Below are 21,702 nucleotides of genomic sequence, written 5' to 3'. Positions count from 1 at the left end.
GAAGAAATAAAATCATGTGGCGACATTGGACAACTCTGACGTTTAGCGAATGTATGATTCAAACATTTTTTTTTTAATTATTTGTTTATCTTATGTGGCACGAGGTGCTGACTTGTTGCTCTCTCCTACCTCGTGTACATGTTTAAAAACATAAAAATGCCTGTACTTACTGTTCCCATTCATTTTTTTTCATTTCTCAAGATTGATTTCCCAATTTTTAGACATGCATGTGCAATGGCGGACATGAATGCCTCCCCTGCAGATACGACATCGCCTGTGCAGGACGGGAGGGCATTGATGTCTCCCAGTATACCCTGCGGACATGAATGCCTCCCCTGCAGATACGACATCGCCTGTGCAGGATGGGGGGGGCATTGATGTCTCCAGTGTACAATCACCTATTAGAAACCACGTATTAATCGTTAAGGAGAAATAAAATCATGTGGCGACATTGGAAGCTCTAACATTTAGCGAACTTATGACACTTTTTTTTTTTTATTTATGTGTTTATCTTATCTTGCATGCCAGCTTATTTTTGTATCCTAGCTTGTATTGCTTGGGGAACATGTAAAGATACCCATACTATTGGAATTGCTTATACAAACGACGGTTTTTATCTCTCGGGATTAATTCCTCAATCTTCAGACGTGCTTACATATTCAAAGATCATGTGTCAAATCCGTATATAATTAATTAAAAAGAAATAAGATAATGCGCCAACGTTGGAGATTCCGAGCGTATGACTAAACCATTTTTTTTTGTGTTGATTTGTTTATCGACTTATCTCGCTTAACGCGTCAACTCGATTTTATACCTTAATTTGAAAATATGTAAAACCGCTCATCCCGGTGAAATTATACAATCCGTACATCTCTTATCTGTCCTGATTAATTCAACCTTTATATATGTAGATATACGCGAGAAATCACGTTTGACTCCGGTGAAAATGAAATATCGCCTCATAAAAACCCAAAAATAATTGTTTAAGCATTGCAATTAATAGAAAGCATTGTGCTTATCTCGTTAGAATTGTACTATCTACATATTTCTTATCTATCCTGATTAATTCAACCTTTAGATATGTAGATATACGCGAAAAAATACACGTACGACTCGCGTGAAAATGAAATATCGCCTGATAAAAATCCGCAAAAAATTGTTTAAAAATTAGGATAAATTGGAAGCATTATGCTCGTCCCATTGTAATTGCAGAATCTACATATTTCCTATCTGTCTTGTGGAAATATGCGAGAGATCAAGTACGACTCGTGTGAAAATGAGATATCACGTAATAAAAACCGAGAAATAATTTTATTAAAAAATTGCAATTAATTAAAAGGGCTTCGCCATTATCATTGCGCACGACATAAAGCCCCTGCATCATGTCACCTGTCAGGTGACCAACAGCCGGGAGTAAAAATCGACCCTGACCTTCCTTAAATCGGCGATTACGAATTCCACGAGCCGTTCCCTCACTCGCTCATCGATGAAATTCCAATTGTCGGTATCGAAATTAAAAGACTAAAATCTCGTGGCAGGTAAAAGTGAAACCACTAACAGGTGACATTTGCATGCTCCAGTTCCCCAAGGAATTCCCATTCGCAGAAAGCTTGCCCGACTTCCAGGAAAAGTGGAGAAACCCCCCTAGGCCGTTGAAATTTCGGAATTAATTGTTTTCAATTATTGGCAGACGTTATTATTGACACGTAATTTCATTCGAAAGGACGAGCTTCTCTCGACCAACCAACTCCATATCGCGCCTTATCAGGCAAATAAGGTTAATCTCTCTCTGGGATAAAAGGCGACGATAAAGCGGCGGCGTAAAGAGATTAGATTAACAAACTAAGCCTTAATGAACCGGCCTGGCCAATCACGTGTCTCAGGAATGTCTGAATCCGTTTTTGCCGATTAGCGAGTCAATTATTTCTCGGCTGATTAAATTATCCCTATAAATGGGCAATCGCGTGTCGTTGGCCTCTCGGTGACTGATAGTGCCGATAACGACCCTCGGTCCGACTCACTAATTTTTCGCCGGTTAATTTCACTCCTCGAGATAAAAGCTAACTGCGGAATATATTGGGTGAATGCATAAGTAATGGCATTTCTTTTTTTTACACACACATTATGTTACGCGTTGCCGCTGAAAAAAAAAAAATTATTATTATTACGTCGCGAATAGCTCTAAATATATTCACTTTTTAGATATCTCAACGTCTTTATGACGCAGCGTATAAACACGATAGTGCTTATTAACATCCACCGAAGAAAAGTGTTAGTTTCACGGTACAAAGAAATTTCTAGTGACTTTGGTTGTGTTACTCGTAAACGTTCACGCGAGCTGAAGTGGCCGACATTCTTTCGGTGTCCGTCGCATTTTTCTTCTTGCTTTTTTTGCGGATTGAACCTGCGAGGTGGACCCTCTTCGTGTGTTTACGCTGGCAAAGGTCGAGTCCGGCGTCGCTTCAGGCGCTGACCGCGTGGCGCTGTTTGTACACAAAATGGCGCGTTAGCTTTGCAAGAAACTTGGCGATTTCTTCGGAGGGGCTAGGTTTTTTGCGACTATTTACACGTTTCCTTAAATCCTCACGAGGGGCAGTACCGTCGGCGGTGTTAATATATCGGTCATTCCTGTCTTCTTCCTCTTATTGCCGATTGAATCACCGAAGTGGACACATCGGGTATTTACGTGGCAATCCGAGTACACGGGAAGGTAAAGCGCCTTCGATTCGCGTGACTGTTTGTAAACAAAATGGCGAGTTGCTTTCATGTTACAAGCTGCCGTGTAACTACAAGATTCCGCGTAATTGTCAGTATATTTCTGTGAAGCAGCCCGTAAGCTCGTTCGCTCTTGTTTTCCTTGAAAGTTTGACGAACGCGGAAGATTCGCCGAGTGTTTCAATAGCGGCTTCAACGTGGAGGTTAGAGGGAAGCTGTAAACGGAATTACTCATTATCTCTAACAAAAGGTACGAACCTTCGAAATATCCTATCCCCAATTATCCTCTACAAACTCTGCGATGCCATTGAAGTTCTCTTAACCTCGAAGTTACTTCAGCCTTGAATAATGAACCAGAAATTATAAAAATATTCTCCACGGGTGGGAATAATCCTCAATACCACCGCCTAACCTCTAAAACAAACGGTGATATACTAACGATCCTTATAGAATATAAAATATCACAGGAACTTAAATTCTATATTTACAAAACTCGTAGAAATATTTATCAAATTTTTCTCCAAACCGGATGCACTGAATCGATGGAAACTTCAACGTGTGATTATGAACGTCCTAAGGAAGAACGCGATGATCATGGAATTTCATTTTTGATCAAATATTTGTTTATCCAGTCCAGACTAGAAGCAAGAATACATATATTTTTTTTTAAATGAAATGTGCCGAAGTTTCAAATTACTCGGTGCACTCGATTTGAATAAAAAGTTTCATAAATATCCTGACGTTTTATATGTATAAAATGACCCTTTCATACCATCTTAACCCTTTGCACTCCCATTTATTGAGATGTCGAGTCATAGGCGACCAAGGAGTGTAAAGGGTTTCGTTAATTCAAAATGGCGCGCCGTCCGTACCTAAAAATGCGTTATTTCTCCGAAGGGGCGAATCTTCTCGCAATTGTCCATGCATTTCCATGAACTCTCACGTTAGCTGAGGCGAATGGCGATTCCTCGACCCGTTTAGCATCCTTCTTCTCCGATTTCTCAGAGGCCAAACTTGCGAGGTGGATCCGCTCGCTCTGCCGCTGGAGCGCTCCAGGGGAAAGGGAGGCAACGCGAGCGCAAAGACGAGCGCGACTCCTTTTTCGGTAATCCAGGAACGGGTGAACCCTGGAAAAGAGGGGCGAGGCGGGGGATTCTGGTTTGTCTGGTCTGGAACTGGATTTTTCAAAGGTTGTCCGCTCTCGCGCGCTAACCTGCCGAGTTCCCATACCGGACTGGTTTTAGCGGTCTACCGGGTCTCTCCCCCATTTTCTCTCTTTCTCTCCCTGGGCTCGTCCGCCGGTTATTCCGCTTTTATCTCCCTCTTTACCGTAGGCTCCGCTCGAGAGCGAGCTCTAACTCGTCTTTCACGATCAAAACGACTCTCTGGAGAGGCCTTCTTCCCTGCCTAAGACGCAGATGCTGCGCAGTCGACTCTCCTGGCGGACGCGCAGCTTCCGACTCTGACAGGGAGGGGACCTTCCTTTTATTTTTTTTTTCCCCTTTCTCCGGCCAGCGGGGATAAACATCCTGCAGGAATATGCCGCTCTACCGGAATTTATTACACCTTATTCGCAGGAAAAATTGCACGTTTTCGACCCGCGCCTTTATTATCCATTGTGCGGCATTAATCCATTGTGATATTCTTTAAGGCGGCTCATACCTGTTGATGGTGTTAAGGGGATGTGAAAGTGGAATTCGAAAAGTCAGTCGTTCGTGAAACTTTTCTACGTACTGGGTGTACCGAGTCGTTTCAAATTTTACAACGAGAATGTAGGTCCTGAAACTCATTAAATTTCAATTTGTTTTTAAAAAAATGAAATTTCATGAGTGACAAGACCTTCCTTATAGCCTCCATAACCACGTGTTAACGTTTCAAATGATTCGGTGCACCCAGTTTGGAGAAAAGTTTCATAGATATTTCGTCGTTCTGAGATATAGAATGACTCTTTTCATATCACCTTAATAACCCCAAAAAGTCATTTTATCGGAGTATGGAAAAATTGACGAAAAAAATATATCGATACATAGATAAACTTTTGAGTAATTTTTCTTTTATATAGCTGACGGAATTTCTATAATCTTTCATTAACAGAGAAATTTCAATATCGGGGAGTTTGGCCAATACATTTTTATCCAACAATTTTTACATCCAAAATTATACGTCGGAATGAAATCGAGGCGTCTACGTGTGACGCAAATCCCGAGAAAAGTCGAGAATTATCCTAGCCGTTGACGAATATCATTTCCGAGTTCGAACGCGTATCTCTCCTTTATTTTCATTTTTTCGAGACGGCTCGGGAATTCTTCGACTCGGAAATCAGTATCCGAAACTCTCGGAAACCGGTAAGAGATGTTTTCCTCGACTGCATTAGCATCTTCCTCGAAATGCGTCACTGTCGGCTCGTTTGTTTTCCTTTTTCAACCGGACGGTGGATTTTTCTTTCTCTTTTTTTTTTCTTTCTGAATTAATTGCCAGATATCCCGACACTCGCTCGACCGCGGTCGCGTTTCTTTTTTTTATAGCGGCTTCGCTGCCCCTTTTTTTGTTTACCGATAACTGGTACTTGCGAAGTGCAATTATTTTCGGATTAGCGCAACGCTACGGAATTATATTGAGACTTATCTTTGTTGTTTATTTTTACATTTAAGATCGAACGAAATTAAGGCTTATTGTAACAATATTCAATTTTTATAAAATCAGCTTATTCATTATCGTTACATTCTCTATGCATAAACGCAGTAAAAAGAGATATCTCTTTTTTTGTTAAATATCTGTCACAGGCGAACTCGTTCTTCCGTGAACTTCAAATGACATTTATTCGCTGTTAATAATTTATTATCTCACGTAGAAAGTTGATTAAATCCAATGCAACATTCTGTCCACAATGTGATGTATAACTCACTGATATTCTTTTTTTCGCGGAATTATTGTTCCTTAATATTGACACACCATTATTTGGGTTGCAATACCGAATAATTGTTGCAAAAATTAATTTCACCAGAGCTGAGAAACTTATTTAGCCATAAACATTTAGATTACCACAAGTAATTAATTTCACTCAGTATGAGGAAAATGACGCGTATGGTGCGCTTTGCTATTTATTTTCAAAACACTCTTACAGATAGTTTTTTTCCTTTTTTTTTTTCTAATTTATTCACAAACATCCGACGAGGTTTTCGAAATCATCGGGCTTCACGATAAAGCTTTGAGTTTGCAAGAAAAAAATGATATTCTGAAATATTCAATAAAGAAAATTCTCCAAAAATATCCGGAAAATTCGAGACGCGCCTTTCTCGATGATTTTCGAAATCCTTTAGCGTACACCCCGCGCCGGAAATCCGAGGAAATTCCGAAACCTATATATCGCAGGTAATTTCGCTCGTTTTCCGTGGGTAATTAGGCGGTACGATTCGAGAGGCAGAGAGTACAATTAAGGAGAACGACTACTTTCCGCTTTTCATGGCTGCCTCTATTGTAAGGAGGGAGATATATTGCACGCGCCTTGTACATGCTCCTCATACATAGTTATACCCGTACATAGTTATGTGCGTTCATACGCAGTCATGCCGGTGCCTGATGATAGCAATGCGCGATTACGCGACCATTAATCCACCTCGGTACGCTGATTTTTCGCAGATAATTCGTCATAAAGACATTGCAGAGATAATGCCATCAAAATGTGTACATACATATATATATTTTTTTTTCCCTCTTAATTACACGTCGCTCCTTGTATATATTTTTATCATTTTAATCGGAAGATTTACTTCTTTTATGGCGGCAATTTATGAGAGGTTTTATACGCTCGTTTCTGTTTTTAAAGGAAATATTACGGGGAAAATTGAATGCAGGGATGAATAATCTCATGTTTCGCAATTACTTTTTCCGGTTTTTAGAATGTTTTAACGATTACGAGCTGTATCGAATACTGCTGTGCCAGCACTTTGTAAAGCAATTTTGCAGCGGTAATTTTGTTGATAACGCCTTTGTAGGTCAGTGATATGTGTTTTAATTAACCCCTCGTACGCTGAACAAAAAAAATGGATATCGTAAAAATACAGATAACATTATTCTGAATGAAATATTCCTGACGGAATATTACTTTGTTAGTACTGAGAGAGTTTCAATCTACGGATATGGCGATATGTTGTTGACAGAACGTTATCGCGTTATCAGTATATTACTCAATCTAGCGAAATGCTTATTAAAATTTCAACGGCTACCGAGTTTTAACGTTAGAAAAAGTAAAAATTGCAATGTCGGCAAGCTTATACGATAAGAAGTTCCATTCTAACCTCTTTATTGGCGTTTCCTAACCTCAAAAAGTATGCGCGACCGCCATGCCGATAAACTTACACGATAGACGTCCAATGTAACCTTTTTATTGGCATTTTCTAACCTCAAAAAGAATGCGCGACCGCCATGCCTGTAAGCCCACGCGGTATAAGTCGAATTCTAACCTCATTATTGCCGTTTTCTAACTTCAAAGAAGATTGCGCGACCGCCATGTCGATAAATTCACATGGTAGAAGTCCAATTCTAACCTCTTTATTGGCATTTTCTAACCTCAAAAAGGATGCGCGACCACCATGCCTGTAAACTCACACGGTATAAGTCCAATTCTAACCTCTTTATTGGCGTTTTCTAACCTCAAAAAGGATGCGCGACCGCCATGCCGGTAAATTCACACGGTAGAAGTCCAATTCTAACCTCTTTATTGGCATTTTCTAACCTCAAAAAGGATGCGCGACCACCATGCCTGTAAACTCACACGGTAGAAGTCCCATTCTAACCTCTTTATTGGTGTTTTCTAACCTCAAAAAGGATGCGCGACCGCCATGCCGGTAAATTCACACGACAGAAGTCCAATGTAACCTTTTTATTGGCATTTTCTAACCTCAAAAAGAATGCGCGTCCGCCATGCCTGTAAACTCACACGGTATAAGTCCCATTCTAACCTCTTTGGATGAACCTGCCACTTTCCGCTTCTCATGGCCAGGAAAAGCGTACTTGCACTCGTTTCGTAGGTACCCGCCGGCATAGCTATCCGCGTACTTAGTCATGCTCATACGTGACGATAGCGATGCGTGAGTGCGCGAGTGCGTGCGTTCTCGGTACGCCGACCGAGAATAGAGATAAGCACGCGCGGCGCGCGCACGTAACAGTATAAATAACTTGCGCAAGCGTTAATGAATGCTTATCTTGGCGGCCCGTTAAAAAAAAAAAAAAAAAGGAAAAAGGAAAAGAAGAGGAGAGAAAGAGAGGAGGAGAATCGCGATAAACGTGCGCGAGCGAGGACGAGGGAGAGGACGGAAGGGAACAAATAGATAGCTCGTGGAATCCGCGTGACCGGCAGTCGCTGACTTTTTATTCCTCTCCCTGGGAATCAGAGAAAGAGGGAAAAAGATCGCAAAAATAATTAGCCGAGCCAGAAACCGAGGACGCGCGTGACGTAGCGCTCCCGCTTGCCAGAAAAACGCGCGGAAAGTTCCTGCGCCGCCCCGCGGCGCTCGGCAGAACTACGCTCCTGAGTTCTGGCCGTTGAACTGATTCCGAAGCAGTGAGAGCGTCTATCTTTTTTATTATTTTTTTTTCTCTCCAAGAGAGGCTCTGATGTGACAATTTTGTCGGTAAATGTTGGGTTTATTCCAGATTTTTTTATTTAGAACGAAAGGTTTTGATATTATAATTTTATTAGGCCCAATCCGAAGAAATGATTTCTTCGCCACGAAGGAGAGACTTTGATCATACAATTTTATTTGCGAACTTTGCGGTGGGGTAGATTTTTTTTCTTTTTCTTTCAAGAAAGATTGGTTTAAATTTTATTATTTTAGTGACGAGTACTGGGCTAGATCTAATTATTTATTCGGGAACATTGAGAAGTTTTGATCTTTAAATTTTATTCGCGAATCTAAGGTAGACCGTTTTTCTTTTTCTTTTTTTTTTCCAGGAGAGGTTTTAATTTTATAATCTTATTTATTAACGTTGAATTAGAGCAGACCTTTTTTTCTTAGGAAACGAGGGGTTTCGATCTCGTTATTCCGTATGTAAATGATATTAGTCCTTTCTAATGAAACATGTAATTACTTTCCTTGAGCAGAATTTGTATTATCAAAAGTAGTGGCGATGCGTTCGGTCGAACAAAATGTCTGTACGTGATAACAAAATGAATGAATACATCCGACGAAGGCATAAACCTATCTGGCAAGTTGCAGGACGTAGTCGAGTGGATATTTTTTTTAATTCGCCCGCGAGAAAATAAGGGGGAAACCTCAGAGGGAAAGTTTGAGCGCCGCCCCGCGGGAGAAAAGTTAACTTGCCCCCTGTTTTTCTCGGGGTTGGCATTCGAAAGTTTCGAGGCCGCGGGGATGTTCTTCGGGGAACTTTTCTATACCTCCTGCCCTTACCACCGCCTACAACTTCTACCAATTGCGATACTTTACCTACCCGGGAGTTCATCCGAGTTTTATAAGAGTGATTTAACGCTGAAATACCGACCGTAACGCCCGTTATTCCGGTACCATCGACGCGGAATGTTAATTTATTTAGGAACGTTAATGGCTTACCTACACAAAACTTTTAACTGAAATATTATAACATTAAATTTAATTAAACCTTGTGGATGTTTATTCGCTAAAATGGGGGTTGGTAATAATTGTGATATTTGGAATGAGTACACAGAAATTATATTATACTGGAAATATTGTGCCTTGATTTGAGCGAGGTAAAATATTTGTTAAACACTGTATGTTTGTTTATTGGCGATAAATCCATGATATTGCGACATAATACTTTCCGTTGAAACGGTGCATTATATTTAGTTCAATTTTATGGATTTTGAATTGTTACAAACGGGGGTTTTTAGGGAAATTGTAATCAATACAGGGCTATTTAATTATACTTGGATAGAAATTTGATTTAAGGGAAATACAAGATTTTTTTAAGTACTGGAGGTGTGTAATTGTCATATCGTTGTGGGCAATGTTGAGTGGTAATGATTAAATCGGATTATGAATTTACTTATCAGGTTATTAAGTTAATAATTTATGATCGGGTTTCAACACTAATTGCAGATCAATTTAGTGCGATCCTTGATCCATAATGTGTCAACCTTAGTCAACCTGGTTCGGTAATTCACTCGTTTTAGTTAATATGCAGATTACGTGTTATCGTGTTTGCAGGTTTTCATGGCCGCGTACTCGTGTTGTGACGCGCGGGATATTTGCTTTTGTAAATTACAGTTTACGGCAATCGGGCATTATTTATTGCCCGTGCATCTCTGAGAGCCGGCTATTCTTGGGAGAGTGACTAATGTTCCCATGATAAGATAATAGGTATATCACGTGCTAACAACTCGATTTCTTTCCGTTCTCTCGGCATAACGCGACCTTTGTAATTCAATTCCCTCGCTCTCCATTATTCAATACCAATTTCGTGGGAACATTTTGTTCATTCGGAATCGTTAATGAAGATCACAAGTCTTGCTAATTAGTCCCTAAATCATGTCAAAATGGGAAATTGCATTTATTTGCGTGGTGGTTTTTAAGCCCTCTGCAAGATGTATTTTTTTAACGTAATTCGCCGTATCGAAGGACATTCTTTTTTTCGGATATTGATATGGTATCTTACATTCATCGCTCTCCATTATTCAATACCAATTTCGTGGGAACATTTTGTTCATTCGGAATCGTTAATGAAGGTCACAAGTCTTGCTAATTAGTCCCTAAATCATGTAAAAATAGGAAATTGCATTTATTTGCGTGGTGGTTTTTAAGCCCTCTGCAAGATGTATTTTTTTAACGTTATTCGCCGTATTGAAGGACATTCTTTTTTTCGGATATTGATATGGTATCTTACATTCATCGCTCTTCATTTTTGAAGGCCAATTTCGTGGGAACATTTTGATCATTCGAATTCATTCTCATTATCATTTCTTCGTCCCCATTTTAATATCTTTATATTCTCATTTTCATTTCTTCATATGTGCTCATAATTATGAAAGTGGTCTAAGTCAAAATTAAAAAAAAAAATGAGTTTATCAGTTATTTCACGCCATATTATTTCAAACTAAATTAATTCAATGTAATTTCGAAACAAAAATATATGACAGACCACTTTCATAATTATGGGCACATATATTCATCCCCATTTTAATATCTTCATAATCTCATTTTCCATTCTTCATATTTTCATCTTCATTATCAGCAGCACACGTCCTTTAGTGGAATAATCTCCGGATCGGGTGTAAAACGGTTGGAGGGGTAACGGCGACAAGCCCGTCCTTGGCCGTATCCCCGCGTTCCGCTCGCGCCTTCTATTCGCCCGAGCATTTCAGCTATTCGCTACGCAAACGAGCGACGCCAACGCCGCTTGGCGTCCGGTCAATGTACCTGTCGTAAGCCGTCGCCGTTTAACGGAAGGGGTCACGCCCACGATTTGACCTGACTTTTTCTCATTGGCGTAGATGTGGAACGACGCTTCCGCGTTTGCAAATCGGTCCATTGAACAGAATGCATTTGTAAGAACATTTATTTACTGTATATAACAGAACGACTCGACCTGAATTTTCGTCATTGGCGTGGATAAGGAACCTTCCCCATTCCCTATAAAAATTCCATTGAACAGAATTTCTCTATAAAAACGTTTTACATTCATTTTTAACGAAACGATCCGATGTGTCTCTCCGTCACTGACTCTTACGCATATCCAATGGAAATTGTTTTAATATTTTCAGGGAAAATCCATCGAATAATCTGGATTAATATCATCGGATAACGGACAATTTTTTTTTTATTACCATTACTCGTGATCTCAGCGATTGCCCTGCTAAAGAATATCTCAACGTGGGTTTTTATCTCTTTTCTTTGTTCGCCCTCTTTTCGATAACGGTACGTAGGAACAGGTGGGATTTTTTAACGCCGTACTGTTTACACGGCGAAGGTCGTTGATTTTTACACCGAGGATTTTTCCTTTGACGGTGGCCGGTGTTTCCCTTTCTTCCTGTCTCCTTAATCGGTGCTTCTTTGATGTTGCAGGGAGCGCCGCGAGGCGGAAGTGCGGGAACTGGAGAAGCGGGAACGGGAGGCCAAGATGGAGCGGGAAAGACTGGAAAAACAGAGGGCGGCGGAACAGGCGGTTCACAAGCACTTCGAGGAGTCCCTCAGGCTAGCCCAGCAGAAGGTGAGTCTGGTTTACTGCGCACTTCCGGTTACCGGGAACGCGCCCCCCTTTATCCGAGTTTCTCTTTTTTTCTTCCTCCGCCCGGGGTGACCCGAAGAAAGAAAGAAATTCTTTCCCCGCGTCACGATTAAGATCCCATTAGTAAATCTGAAAACACGTTAACCTTACCGCGCACGGCAATGCGACATAGGCATTTCCGGTATCCGAGTCCTAACCTCAAATGTAACGAACGGCCGAGTATTATAGGAGGAAAAGCAAGAACTTTATTCAAAACAGTCTTCCAACTGTCCAAAGCCTCTATACGACAAATAACATACAACATTCGGGGGATACAAAGTACAAAGCGTCGTATATTACAATACTGACTTAGAAGAAACCTTTGAAAATACACGTGTACATAAATACAATTCTTCTCGGATAATTAGGACGTGGTTAATAACTGTAGAATCAGTTAGGCTATTATCAAGTTGATTTATTACTCCTTAATAACTATAAATTATAAAGAATACAGTATAAAACCCGTGTCAACAGATCCTGCTCTAGGTAAACCTCTTCTTTTTTTCTTCCTTCCTACTCTGGTACTGCCTAAGCTGGTAAGAGTCAGTGGGAGATTAATACAACAAAAGGAAACAGCTCGAGTGCGAAGGACGTTCTAACCTAAACATTTGAAAGTATCTTAACGCTCAAATTGAACGCCCCTTCTGGAGGCAGCTCTCGATTACTCGGCCGGTAAAAACGTACTTTTCGATAATCCGAATCAGCCCGGGTGATGGTGCACCTGCCGGCGGAAAGCACCTGTCGGCCTCGCATGGAAAATACCTGGCGGAGAAACGTTACAGGAGCGGTCAATAAATACGGCCCAGAAATTGGAAAGTACGTTTTCTCGCGTCCTACGTCCACCTCCGGGGGCAGTCGGGGGCCGTCTGGGGAGAGCGTCCGTAACGGCGCGCTAGCAGAGTGGGGGAAATCCTGGAAACGACAGAAAGAGAGAGAGGGGAGGGGGGAGGGGGCGGAGGAAACGGGAAAGTGACGTGTAATTGGAGCGCGATCTGGAAGGCCACGGCTATGTATCCCCCCTCCCCTCCCCTTTCGAGACCGCTGATTGGTGGAACACGACCCGCGTCATTCGCGGAATGCCGGCTGAGTTTTCTCTGACGTCACGATTGCCGCGTCAGTCGCGATCCTCGCGCCGCCGGGGAAGGGCGGGCGAAAGTGGAAACAGCGCGATCCTTGGGGGGGGGGGGGGGGAGGAAACGATGCTGGGGAATCATGGTTGAGCCGATTTAAGGTGATATGAAAGTGTCATATATATATATACACATACATACCAAATAGTCATAATATTGATATAACTTTTCTACTAACTGGATGCACCGAATCATTTGAAATTTCATCACGGGATTATGGAGACCGTAAGGAAGAACGCGATGCTCGTGAAGTCTCATTTTTCGAAAAAAAATTTCTATTTATCTCGGACAAGAACGTAAAATAGACTTTTTTTCGAAAAATGAAATTTCATGAGCATCCCGCTCTTTCTTAGCGCCTTCATAATCCACGTGTTAAAGTTTCAGGTGATTCGATGCACCCAGTTTGGAGAAAAGTTTTATATTTTTACATTTATATATATATAGAATGACGCTTTTATATCATCTTAAGATTGAGATTACCGATAACGCGAGCTCATATACCGCGTAACGTATTAACCGCGTTATACGACAGTCTACTTTATAGGGTTATTTTTAATGGAAGTGGAAGAGTTCCTTGTGCTACCTCATGGTTTTAACCTTTCCTCGTATATATAGGATGTATCGTGACATGTGGGCAACACTCCAGGGAGCATCAAGGAAAAAATAGAGCTTATGTAACTCACGAGTGTGTGCGACGAAGGGCTGGGTCAAGTTAGATGAGGTTAGGTTAGGTTAGTCAGACTGGTTTTCGACTCCTTGGATCTAGGGAGTATATCGTGACATGTGGGCGCCACTTCTGGGCGGGATAAAAATAAATAAGAAAGTTGAACGTGCCTTATCGATGAGTAACGGGCTAGGTAGGTTAGGTTAGTAACGGATGATTAACACGGAGAATCCTCTATGCGAGACTAGCTAATACCGTCGACTAACGGTATTTATAAATCCTGAGTTCGATTTCAATCAAATCACCATTTGATTGGAATTCAGCTCGTACAAATGATCTTCCGACATGTCACAATATCGTAACTACACTGAAAAAAAAAAAAAGTCATCGAACCAAAGAAGTCTGTTGTTAGTTTAAACAATATAATTCAAATAAACTCCAATAAACAGGGTGCAACGTTCCTTAGGAATCATGACACTTTATTTGCGATTATTTTAGTCGGATTTTAGTTCGCCCATTTGCCGCAGGGTGGCGCGGTGGCGCCAGTTTCGCCTCCGATGACAGGGGAAATCTGCTCCCATTTTTCGGGATTTTTCTTACCCCTTGAATCGCGACGATGGTCAGTGCTGTATAAAACGAACATCGCCCATCTTCGGTCACCCTTCGTTCCGTTCAATCCATTACGGGTCCCACAATAACTCCCTCTACACCCCGTTAGAGCCATGACGCAACGGCCTCCCCATTTTTCTCTCTCCGCATCCGCATGACCGTCGTCCTTCAATTAGCGGAGCGGCAATGTCTCGTCGGGAGCAACAAAGAGAACCATACAAGGGTGCGAGAGGGAGCGAGAACTTATGCGAAGGGCAAGAACCCTATGGCCCGGTTGGCAGGGGAGGGGGTCAAGGGGAGGAGGTAATCAATGCATTCCAGCACCTGCCCTTTGTGTCTCGGACCGCTCTCGGTTCACCTCTCGAGGCGCGCCTGGCCTGGTCTGCCACTCTCCCCTTCCCCCCGCGCGCCCCTTCCGTCTCCCCCTCCCCGCCCGCCCGCGACCACAAAAACCTGTTCGGGCCGCCCCCTCTCCGCGCGGCTGCGTCAGTATGGGCCTGGGAGGCATCGGGGACGCACATGCCTCTTCGGCCGCTCCCCTTCCCCCCCCGGCGCCCGGACCCCTGGGGTACCCGGGAAGTGGGTATACGCGGCCGCGACACGCATAACGGCCCTTTCTTGGCCTTTACCTGCCCTCCCTTGTCCCGGTGTCCTTCGGTCCCCTTCAGTCCTCGCCGAACTTCCCGCGGGCGCGGGTCAGTCGATCGATCGCTCCTCCCTTATGACGCGGATTTTTGGCCGCCGGGAGATATTGACCTTGGTGGAATTTCCCGAAGAGGACCTCTACTACTTTGCAAGTACGTGACTAGGTTTCTTCTGTTTTTTTTTTATGAGGGGAAAGGGAGGTTTGCTGGATCTACTTGGAGAGGGAATTGGACCCGATTGGTCGGACTGGTCTGGGTTTTAGGTGTTCGCTGTTCTTTGAAATTGGGCGATATGTTTTCCTCCTTGTTTGGGATGAAAACAAAATTTTGTTCGAGAAATGAAATCTCGCGAGAAACCTCCGTGATCATTTGTTATAGTTTCAAAGTATTCTGTGCGCCCAGTTTGGAGAAAAGTTCAATAAATATTTAGATATATATACACATACACTTTCGTATTGCTTTAATTTTTTATGCTAAAGTGTGCGCGCTTGGGTCGGACTGGTGTCGCGTGGGCGGAATCGAGATTTATCGTATATCGCTTCGATGATTCTTATCGAAGAGTGGGCGAGTGATAACGCGCTAAATGTGACGATGTTTCTCTTGACCATTCCGTGCGTTTCTTTGTCCCGGTGTCGTTTGATCCTCTTCGGTGCTAGTCGAACTTCCTCCACGTGCGCAGCTTTCACTCGGGCACAGTTGCATTCCATGGCGTCTCATGGTTGACCTTGGGCCTCGGACATCTGCGCTTCTGCCCTGCAAATATGTGACGCCATTTTTCATGTAGTTGGAAATTAGAGATTGAAATTCGACAGACCCGGGCGAGAAAAATCGGCATCTAATTGTGAGAAGTACATCTCATTGTGTGTCCTGCAAATACGTGACGCCATTTTTCATGTAGTTGGAAATTAGAGATTGAAATTCGACAGACCTGGGCGAGAAAAATCGGCATCTCATTGTGTATCTTGCAAATACTTGACGGCATTTTTCATGTAGTTACAAATTAGAGATTGAAATTTGACAGACCTGGAAGAAGAAGAATTTTTTCTGGGTGTACTCAAGTCAATGATAATTGATATTCCCACGGATGGAGGCGTTTTAAGTCGATCGGTAGGGTCGAACCTCCGAAAGCCCGATTTATTGGCCGGGATTTTGTGTTATTTCTAGGAGTTTCGGATTTTCGTTCCTCCTTGTCCCTCCATCATTCTATGACCAGGTATGGTCAGGTATGGTCAGGTATGGTCACAGGCTCCTGGGGATCGCCTGACAGACAGGAAACAGGTATATGACGGAGGCACATATACCGACCCTTTCCTGGCCTTTACCTGCCCTTTACCTGTTCCCATTTTCTAAAGTCCCTCAGTCACGGTCTAACCTCCATTGAGCTGCTTTGGCGCCTCCTCTAATTGGAATATCTCCGCAGTTCCCAGGGATTTATTTTATATTTATTATTTTATATTTAATTCCACGTGATCTTGAATCGTAACGTTCAACGGACTAATCTACGCTTTAGTTCCGTAGGTGAATAATTTCTTTACAATTTTTTCCCGGGGTGTAGGTGGCGTTTAATTTACGGATTAGAGACTTTACGACCTTAGGGAGGTTCGTAGAATCCGGAAGTGATGTGATCTTTTTTTTTTTTTATAATTGAAAGCATTTTTCCTGTGGTAGGAAAATGGACACGAGTGTTGGATCGTTTCTCACTTTCTTGGTGTTGATTGGCTTAAAGGGGATAGTGCGATATCTTTGTTTCGCTTTAAAAGTGGACTTACGGTGCTCGGGAGGAAAAGTAAATTCTGTTTAAACCTGTACACTGTCTTAAATGTATGTTCTTTACATCACTCAGACGTTGCATCTTGAATAATTCCGGTTTTTAATTATTATTATTATTTTTTGTTTAATTTCAAGATACTACACGTACACTGATAAAAATGCCCAGGTAAATGTACATACCAAGTCGCGAGTTATTTCGATGCCACATTTTATTCAAGCAACAGTGTCTTAGTACGGTAAACAATACGTGTATTTATGTGATATTTCAGTTATGAGGTGTGTAAAAAAAAAATAAATATATATATATATGTAAATGTCCATCGATTTTTATCAGTATACCGACAAAAGGGTCACTTCTTGGTGGATGTTTACATCGGCATTGCAAAATCAAGGGTAAAGTACATACGCATAATTTGTAATTATGCTGAGGATTTATTTCAATTACGGATTAAAGTGCGGAGGTCCAATTCGCGGATGGCTTAACAATGATCTCTTGCGCAGGTCAGGAGCAGGAAATTTCTTGCCGGGATTATCAGCGAGCTGTGTCAATAAAAACTCGTTAAACTTGCTTCTGGTACCCCCCCTCCACTTCTTGGTGCATTTTGCAATTCAAACTTCACCGAGCAGGGCCTCGGTGCCATTAATTATGCACTCTGTGGAAGGCTCGTGCAACAATGGGTGCGTTCACTTGCGGGATGAACGGGAACGAAGACTCTCTAAGGCTCTCTGTGCCCTCTCTCGGTGAAGTCGGGAACTTTAAGGATCTTAAAGCGACTTAAAGTTGATCCCAAGGGAGCTTCGGCTGATCGCTCACGGTCCCCCCTCTACTCCATTACCAACTATGCCGTAATAACTTCAGCAAAATGGATGGAAGGAATTTCACAACAATTTCTTTTTTTTTCCTGTGCTCCGGACAACTTGTTAAAGGAGGCTTTAAATTTTCTATGAGAGTCTGAGTCGATTTTCACGGTGAAGTTTTCCTCCCTTCCCATCTGTTCTGAAACTATGCTGTAACAAGTTAGAAAATGGATGGAGAGAGCGTTTCGCCATTTTTGTTTGTCGGTGGCGTAGACTTTTATTATACGTGAGATTTCTTGATGATAATTTCTATTAATTCTCTAAGGGTGAGAATGTGGGGATTTTGCAATTCGGCTTCCGTATCTTCGATTTTACTGTTAGAAATCCCGGAAGGTAGGTGGAAGACGTTTCAAGGTTTTTGCGGAACATTTCCTTGAAAGGGATTTCTGCGAATGGACATTGTTGCAAGGTTGTATATACGGGGAGCGCTTTGGTTGGGAGGTTCTTGAGACTTTTTTTTTTTAACGGTTTGTTCAGGGTTTATAATATTTAGGCGCAAGAGTTACTTGGGGGTGGAAATTGTTGCAAGGTTCTTGAGAGTTTTTGTTGAAAGGTTTTCTTTATGGTTGAAAATTGACGAGTTGGGGGTTTTCCGATATTTAGGTGAAAGAGGTACTTGGGGTGGTGGAAATTGTTGCAAGGTCCTTGAGAGTTTTTGTTGAAAATTTTTCTTTGTGGTTGAAAATTGACGATTCGGGGGTTTTTCGAGTCGGATAATGGGACCCCCTGGATGCACATTCACGGCTCGCGTAATATCGGAACGCCGGCAGAACGAGGGCCGTAAATCTCGGATGATAGCTAGCCTCTTTGCCTTTCTCCCGCTTCCCCGGATCTCGTCTTATCTCGGCTACTTTGCAGTCTGGCCACTCTTTTGGAGGATAAATCATTCGACGGGCGTGTTTCTTCTTCCTTCCCCGGTCGTGGGCTATCTTCCCCTCTCGTTCTTCCTTTTGCCCTCTCGTCGCTTTTGCCATTTTCTGTCTCGTTCTCGGTACTCTGTCCCACCTTTTCACCCTTTTTTTCTCGCTTTTTCTGGGTCTTGTATAGGTGTTTGCCTTGTATAGGGATCTGTTTTGTATATGTATTGTATAGGTAAGTGTCTTGTATAAGTTTCTATCTTTCACGGATATCTATCTTTCATGGGTACATACACTGGGAGACATCAATGCCCTCCCACCCTGCACAGGCGATGCCGTATCTGCAGGAGAGGCATTCGTGTCCGCCACTGTACCTTGTATAAGTTTCTATCTTTCATGGATGTGTCTTGTATAAGTGTCTTGTACAAGTTTCTATCTTCCACGGATATCTATCATGGGTACATACACTGGGAGACATCAATGCCCTCCCACCCTGCACAGGCGATGCCGTATCTGCAGGGGGGGCATTCGTGTCCGCCATTCTACCTTGTATGGGTACTTACCTTGTATAAGTTTCTATCTTTCACGGATGTGTCTTGTATAAGTGTCTTGTATAAGTTTCTATCATTCACGGATATCTATCTTTCATGGGTACATACACTGGGAGACATCAATGCCCTCCCACCCTGCACAGGCGATGCCGTATTTGCAAGGGAGGCATTCGTGTCCGCCATTCTACCTTGTATGGGTACCTACCTTGTACAGGGTTCGACCTTGTACAGGTCTCTACCTTGTACAGGCTACTACCTTATAAGAGTTACCACCTTGTATAGGTCTTTACTCCTATCTTGTTTCCGCCTATATGGCCCCTCGTCATCTCTTTCTCTCGTTCCCTCTCGTCCTCCCGCTAATAGTGCCCTCTCTCTCTTTCCTTCTCGAGCGAGATTCGCGCCGCTAATTCGCAGTGGTTTATGAACTCCCGTTAGAGGAGTGTCGGGGGGAGAGGAAACGAGAGATGGAGATTGAATACACCTTTCTAGAGGATACTGTGGGCGACTCGACGATTGACTAACGATGTGTAGTTCCTTCGGGATACGACTCCAGAATCGCGGAGAGAGTAATGGGCCAGCTCTCTAGCCTGATATTAGAGTTTCCTACGTTTCTCATCCTTTCCTTAATCCATCCCCGACGAGATTTATGGAGATGACGGAATCCGTGAGTAGACGTTCTCTTAATATCTTTTGGTGAACATACAAGGTTCAGGCACACATTTCTTGGGGGAATATATTCTCGATATGCCTTTGGATTCCTGCAAAATGTGGCAACACTTACGTTATCGGTTTTGTTTAAGCTCGTCATTTCGATGAAAAATTTATTTAGTTAGGTTAGGTTTATAAGCCGTATCCTCCAGAAATTCGAAATCGCGTCTTAATTTCTTCAATGAACAAATTTCAATTTTTTTGAACAAATTTCAATTTTTTTATAACAAATTTCAATTTCTTAAAAACAAGTTCGCTTTTTTGCCCGCTACTCGAATACTTCGCAGGAACCCCGGAAAACCGAGGCACGGGGACAAGAACAAGTAGGGCGCGTCCGAAATTCAATTGAAAGTGATGGACGAGCCGCTAAACCGTATCTTCCGGGAATTCTAAATCGCGCCCCGGCGAGAACGCGGCACTCGCCGAGAGATTAATGGATGCGCCGCTCGGCGGGAACTCGCTTCCGAGTTTTCAACCACCTCGGGAAATGGATTTCCCGGAGCCGCGGTTTCGCGGCGGCCATTTTTCCTCCCCGATCCGTCCTGGATGCATGCCATTTGCGATGCGCGGTTTGCCGTGCAAACGTGCCATAAAGTCGGTCCAAATGACCTCCACTCGGTGCTCGATTCGCTACGGATAAGTGTCGTGATATGAAACAAAGTCAATGGCCTCGATGGTAACAATTGCTCTTCCGAAATGCGAACTGCTCGTAATTGTCGGTTTGCTGACACCGGTTTATATATATATTATATATATATAATAAAAATAAAAATAATAATTTATATATAAACGTAGACTAATTCGTGGCGGAAAAGGACATGTAAAAAGAAAGTGCTCGATGGAACGCACTTTCAATAAATCGTGTGCAAAGTTTTTTTTTATCGTCGAAGAGCAAAGTTGTACTTGCGAATCATTGTCTAAACAGGCAGCGTCAATAATGGGACATGGAAAAGCCTTGAACGGATCGTTTTACTTTTAACGACCGTTCTTATGCAACGAGACTTCGCCTTATTCTTGTTTTTCTTCCCGGAATGGTATTACTTTCTCATGGCTCAACTATTTTCCCATTATTAGCCCCGTTCTACTTACCTTATAAACAAGAAGTGTGAACTTCAATCGCGTGTCAGTGTCGCCTTCGAACCAATTTGCAATTGGAAATTTATGCCTTCATGTCATTCTACAAGTTTAACACTATTTCTACCAAAGGTGTCGAAAGACAAGTTTTAAAATTTTACCTTGAAATTATTTTCGACGTTTAATGATTTTTCTTCTCAATTAATGTTTTGAGTTTTCGTATAATAATTGTTAAATTTATTTAGCGGTATCATTTTCCTCCAGCTCATTAAAACCTTTTGGTCGAAATAGGTATACACAAAATCGTGGTAGAAATAGTGTTAAGGGGGTATTATCTTGTAGAAACTTCAAAAATTCGATTTTTTTTCGCATTTTCTTATTGTTTCACATCGCCCTAAACACAATAAAGAAATGTAAATATTGAAAAAAAACATTACCCGATCAATCGGATATGGTTATTTGGTCATGGTAATGGAAACATATACGCAAGAATAGTAACCATTATTGCAAGGTTATCGTTGGATGATACTTACTACTTTAATACAGGACTTAAAAGTAATGAGCCAGTAATTTTCCTCGTAATAAGTTTACTACCTCGTGATACCCGGTGAATACTGTTATATGTGCCCATAATTATGAAAGTGGACTAAGTCAAAATTGAAAAAAAAATGAGTTTATCAGTTATTTCACGCCACATTATTTCAAACGACATTAATTCAATGTAATTTCGAAACAAAAAATATATGACTTAGACCACTTTCATAATTATGGGCACATATAACTGTTGGATAAATGATACGTTTTCGAAACTAACATGTCATGTAGCATAAAAGTGACCTGGAAGTTAGATGTTAGTTATTATTTCCCACTCAGTAAGGTAAC

The 21,702-nt window shown here is 42.0% G+C and overlaps 1 protein-coding gene across 1 annotated transcript in view; it reads left to right on the top strand.

The window, feature by feature from the left end:
- Window positions 1–12,317, top strand: part of LOC111674421 (pair-rule protein odd-paired-like) — a 39,039-nt gene extending 26,722 nt beyond the window's left edge. Inside the window, exon 3 of the mRNA XM_023434851.1 lies at window positions 11,754–12,317. Within this exon, the coding sequence (XP_023290619.1) occupies window positions 11,754–11,988 (235 nt within the window). The 3' untranslated portion in view covers window positions 11,989–12,317. The remainder of the gene's footprint in view (window positions 1–11,753) is intronic.
- Window positions 12,318–21,702: the final 9,385 nt, after the last annotated feature.

This window comes from Orussus abietinus, unplaced genomic scaffold, assembly GCF_000612105.2.
Source record: "Orussus abietinus isolate OABI.00-Male unplaced genomic scaffold, Oabi_2.0 scaffold127, whole genome shotgun sequence".
Classification (NCBI taxonomy): Eukaryota; Metazoa; Arthropoda; class Insecta; order Hymenoptera; family Orussidae; genus Orussus; species Orussus abietinus.
The sequence above is the reverse complement of the archived record's forward strand: the minus strand, read 5'-3'. Positions and strand labels throughout refer to the sequence as shown.